Source organism: Pseudomyrmex gracilis, unplaced genomic scaffold, assembly GCF_002006095.1.
Source record: "Pseudomyrmex gracilis isolate BER0280 unplaced genomic scaffold, ASM200609v1 scaffold_784, whole genome shotgun sequence".
Taxonomy (NCBI): domain Eukaryota; kingdom Metazoa; phylum Arthropoda; class Insecta; order Hymenoptera; family Formicidae; genus Pseudomyrmex; species Pseudomyrmex gracilis.
The window spans coordinates 32,993-38,064 of record NW_018021368.1 but is presented as its reverse complement, the minus strand read 5'-3'; the positions used below and the strand labels follow the sequence as shown (position 1 = coordinate 38,064).

The 5,072-nt window shown below is 41.0% G+C and overlaps 2 protein-coding genes across 2 annotated transcripts in view; both read right to left on the bottom strand.

The window, feature by feature from the left end:
- LOC109861488 overlaps window positions 1–2,481 on the bottom strand; it is a gene marked incomplete at its 3' end in the record, with an annotated part of 8,245 nt that extends 5,764 nt beyond the window's left edge. The window contains exons 1-2 of the mRNA XM_020441163.1: window positions 1,876–2,481; window positions 580–1,810 (exon numbers count right to left, since the gene is read on the bottom strand). Coding sequence (XP_020296752.1) covers window positions 580–1,810; window positions 1,876–2,481 — 1,837 coding nt within the window. The remainder of the gene's footprint in view (window positions 1–579; window positions 1,811–1,875) is intronic.
- A 16-nt stretch (window positions 2,482–2,497) lies between these two features.
- On the bottom strand, window positions 2,498–3,777 carry LOC109861487 (neurofilament medium polypeptide-like). The gene is made up of 3 exons (XM_020441162.1): window positions 3,523–3,777; window positions 2,698–3,480; window positions 2,498–2,566 (listed from the first exon to the last, which is right to left on the bottom strand). The coding sequence occupies exons 1-3, from the start codon at window positions 3,775–3,777 to the stop codon at window positions 2,498–2,500; spliced, it is 1,107 nt and encodes a 368-aa protein (XP_020296751.1).
- Between the last annotated feature and the right edge of the window lie 1,295 nt (window positions 3,778–5,072).

Genomic DNA, 5,072 nt, shown 5'->3' with positions numbered 1-5,072 from the left:
TGTTCTGCGCTCTTTGCAGAATGCTAAGCTGTGTCTCTCCCATATTTATTATAAGAGTGGCACAGTACTCAAAATGAGGTGCTATAATTGACTTATATATAGTACATCTCGCATATACAGTTAGTGAGTTACCTATCCTATTCAGAAAACTTACTTTTTTACCTATTTTCTTAATTATATAATCACAATGTTCACTAAATCTTAATCTATCGTCAATAATGACGCCTAAATACTTCATTGTTTCTACTCTCTCAATTATTGTTCCATCAGCGCATTTCAAAACAATGTCACCTTTTTGTTCCTTCCTTACACTTCTAACTATCATGTATTTAGTCTTATCGGTATTCATTTTTAATTTATTCATATTCATCCATTTTTCCAATGTACGGAACGCCCTATTCATTTTATATTGTAATTCTTCACTACCAGTACCATTCACATAAAGTAACGCATCATCCGCAAACAGCTTTATATTACATTCGTCCGGACATGCCTTTGTGATATCGTTTATATACAGTATAAATAACAATGGGCCCAGCACCGAACCCTGCGGCACGCCATACTCTGTGTTTAACATACCTGACCATTTGTTATCAAAGTGAACTTGCTGAAATCTACTGCTTAAATACGATCGAAACCATTCAAGAGCCCTATCTCTGATTCCATATTGATACATTTTCACTAGCAACCTTACCCTATCTATTGTTTCAAAGGCTCGCTTCAGATCCATAAATACGACTCCAATCATTTTATTTTCACTGATTGTAATCTTCCAGTCATCTACCACTGCTTGAATTGCTGTTTTACATGAATATCCTTTTCTAAGTTCCGATTGGTGTTCCGTTATAATATTGTTATTCTCCAAATATTTGTCCAATTGTTTTTTAACTACTAGTTCCAAAACTTTTTCAAATGTTGGGAGCATATTGATGGGTCTGAATTGACTCGCCTTTTTCGGCTGATCTATTTTAGGGATAGGTTTTATCGTGGATGTTTTCCAGACCTTAGGGCATATTCCTTTACTCAGGGAACTGTTGATTATGTCCACAAATTCACTGTTTATCACTTGCCATGCGGTCTTCATGATGTCGGTACTTATACTATCATCCGTGCCTTTCTTTCTTGGTAGCTGCCGGATGATTTTTTCAACCTCTAGTATGGATACTGCGTCAAACTGGTGTAGGGTTATCCTCGTTTCATAGTCCTTGATAGTAATTTCTTTTGGGCTGTCTGGTATTTTTGTTATAGATTTTACTATATTGTCAATACTTTGTATATAGAATTGGTTAAATTTATCAGCTGTATTCCTTTCTTCGGTGTTGCTGAGGCATTCAAAATTTATATCTTCTGTTTCTTTCATGCTGTTTGCCTCTCCTCTTATTATCTCTTTCAGGGTCTTCCACATTGCTGTAGGATTTCCCTTATTGCAATCAATTGTTTCTTCGTAGTATTTTTTCTTCGTTTTTCTGATCATGCTCACTACCCTGTTTCTTTCTTCTTTGTAATGTAACCAGTTCAGTTCCGTATTATCTTGTATTGCTTTTTTGTATGCTTCATCTCTTCTAGCTGCAGCTTTCCTTATTTCAGTATTAAACCATCTTTTTTCTTCCCATATTTTCGGGATTTTAACTTGTCTTTTTGGAGCTACTACATCTAATGTTTGTACTATGCTGTCAACTAGATTTTTTGCTCTGTCGTTTACGTTCATATTATTATTTTGTTGCAATTCATTTTGTAGTATTTCAATAAACTGGTCGACATCAAAATCGTTATAGTTTCTGGCTATGTATTTTCTGTCCTTGTAGTTCTTCTGCCTTTATGTTCAATTTTTAAGCATGCATGATCCGTTATCATAGGCTCATGCAGCACACTTACCTCTACTTCTTTATTAGCGAAAATTAGGTCTATGATTGATCTACTATCTCGTGCAATCCTTGTCGGTTCCTTGACATATTGCTTCATTCCCATGCTATTCATTGTTGTTTTTAGCCTCTTTTTATAATAGGAATTTATCGTGAAGTCTATATTAAAGTCACCGATTACTATACATTCGCTTTTTGTTATTAGATCCTCAACAACGTCTATTAGAAAATTTATGAAGTCCGTGTCTGATGCGCTCGGTGAGTGGTACACTACCATAACTGTACTTTTACACCACTTTTCCTTCACTTTAATCGCGATGGTCCAGCAGTTCGGTTCTAATTTCCGCGTCAGTATAGTCTCGTACCTAACGTCATTTCTCACGTATATCACAACACCACCCGTGTACCTGCTATCACTATTGCACCTCACCAAGTTATAACCCGGTACACTTATTTCAGCGTCGTCTATTTCCTGAGTTAGTCTGGTCTCCGTCAAGGCCACAATCGCAGGATTTCTCGTCACCATGATGAGATGGTGTATTTCTTCCTTGTGGGCCAGCAAACTTTGTGCGTTAGCATATATCGTGCACTCCGATCTTCCCTGCATACCTGCTACCATCTTCTGTAGTTGCTACTCATCCTTGCTCGTGTCCGTTCTCCTTCTTTCTTCCCGTAATGCCCTTTGATATGTTGGGCATTCTGTACTAAGTGCATCATGCTCCGCATTTATCTTGATATTATACTTTTGCATTTTTTCTATACAGTTAACACACTTTTTGGTTCGCTCTACACACTCATTTGATGTATGGTTTCCCGCACATCTATGACACGTCACCGTCTTTGTGCAGTTCTTCGCAATGTGGTAGAAGCCCCAACATTTGAAGCATCTTTTTACGCTGAAGTGCTCATAAACTGGGCATTTCCTCCATCCTATGTTCAATCTTTTTTCTCTCATTATTGCATCTTGCGTGTTAATATCTACTTCCACTATTATGCTTCCCTCGTCCTTTGGTGTTCTGGTTGCTCCTCTTTCGCTCATCTTTCTTATTCTTTTCAATATTCTCATGTGAAAACCCTCATTGCCAGTGTCCAGTCCGTTTTGTTTCCTTATAGATTCCATTAGTTCATTGTCTTTCATCTCAAATTCATCCTTTCCTATATTCGCAATCTTCATCTTCGGTTTACTGGGTGTTGGTTGTGTAACATTATAGTTGTCTCCCAGGTTTTTGGTGACAGTCTCTTTCAGCGACCGGATATCTCTATCCTTATCACATCCTAGGATAATCATGCCGTTGTTACCCTTTCTAATCTTCGAAATTCTCATATTCATATTCCTGATGTTAACTTTCTCTTTGATGGCTTTTTCAGTCACTTCACTCTTTTGCTGAGTCTTCGGTTTAATTACTATTATACTCTCTTGTTTGTTTTCTTTCGTCACTTGGCTGTAGCTTCTCTTATCTTTATTATTTGTATTTGTATCCGCTCTTAATATCTTCTTAATTTCCTTGTATTTTTTCTCTCCTTTCCCTCGTAGTTCCTGTACTTCTTTATTCAATTTTTCATTTTCTTGTTTACATTTTTTGACCTCCTTGCACAGTTCCTCCATTCTCTCTTTATTCTCTTTATTCAATTTTTCATTTTCTTGTTTACAATTTTTAACCTCCTTGCATAATTCCTCCATTCTCTCAACCATATATTTTTGGTGCTCCTTCTGGTTCTCTTCCATCCTTGTCACCAAATTTATCAAGAGTTCTATCCTTTCGTCCTTCTTCTCTTTTGTCTCTTCCACCTCTCCTTCCATCGATTCTTGTACCTTTTCATTCATTTCTGTTACTTCCTTTCTTTTGGATTTCACCGGTTTTTTATCCAGATTTATTCTATCTCCTTTTTTACTTACGTCTGTTAGTACTAACATTTCATAGGGGCCTTCACAAGGAATAAATTTTCTTCTTTTGTTATAACTATGATGCTTGATAACACAGCCCGGATGTAATGATTTCTTACATTTTACACATCGCCTAACCACAGTTTTTATTTCTTTTTTGCATGTATCACATCTATATTCAACGTTGCCTATGCTCGACCGACAAACCGAAGTCATTTAGTGAGCAACGCTATTGGCCCGTTCCGTCCGACCCGCCACGTCTCACCAATTGTCAGCCGAGCTCGTCATAGACCAATGGTCGATCGATCCTCAATACGCTTATTTCACTATGCAGGATCGATCCCTCGATCGACTAACCGCGCGCGCGTCTACCTTCTCGATATTCTTACACCACGTCTCTCAGGTTATGTTAGCGTTGTGCTAGAAAAATGTTTATACTGTCCATAACTCTTTATAACCTGTTTGGATAACACACACACTTGTACCGCTTACACATCCGCACATTTATAATAAACTATTATCTATCTCACTCAGATCCCACCTCCCCGTGACGCCCACCTTTGCAGAGCTTAGTTGAGCACGTCCACACACAGAGAGAAAGAGAGAGAGAAAGAAAGAGAGAGAGAAAGAGAGAGAGAGAGAGAGAGCCCTTCCGGGGGTGCGCCACCTTGTCGTGGTGGAGGGGCTTGAGTGCCGTGCTGATCCGTGGAGCTATGTCGGCGGGAACTTCGGTTCCTGGCAGGGTCACCCTTGCCGGACAGGTCCACGGGGAGCGGCCAGACCAAGAGCGCACCCGGGCAGGCCGGGCTCGTTAGCTCTGTGTGGGCAGCCGGCCTAGAAGAAGGAAAACTCCAAAAATAAACCACTTTTCTAACAATTATGGGTATGAGCTCAGAAGAAGAGATAGACGTACCGGCCCAGAGTGATCGGACACTCAGGGCCCGGCGTGGGGGTGTTGCCGTCCCAGGCACCCCCATGTCGTTATCCCGTGATGGGCTACCCTCCGCCTGCACCACAGGGGTGGGGGGAGAAACCTCGACTGCGAAGAAGCAACCCGACGTTCTTGCGCTTGGCGCGCGAAGAATGTTTGGAGCACCGGTCTCCTCCACTAGAGTTAGCGCTGGTGGCGCTTTTCCTGGCGGAGACAGGAAGAAGAAGCCGGCGAAGGAGCGTTCTCGCTCCCCGCCACTCGCCGGCTTGTCCGGGTCCCCGCCACTATCCGGGGATTCCGACATAGAGGTGCTGGAGGACGCCTCCACACCGGCCCCCAGTACAAGTGGGAGCGTAAGAAGATTGCCGACCGCCACCGAGTTTCTCGGTATCGT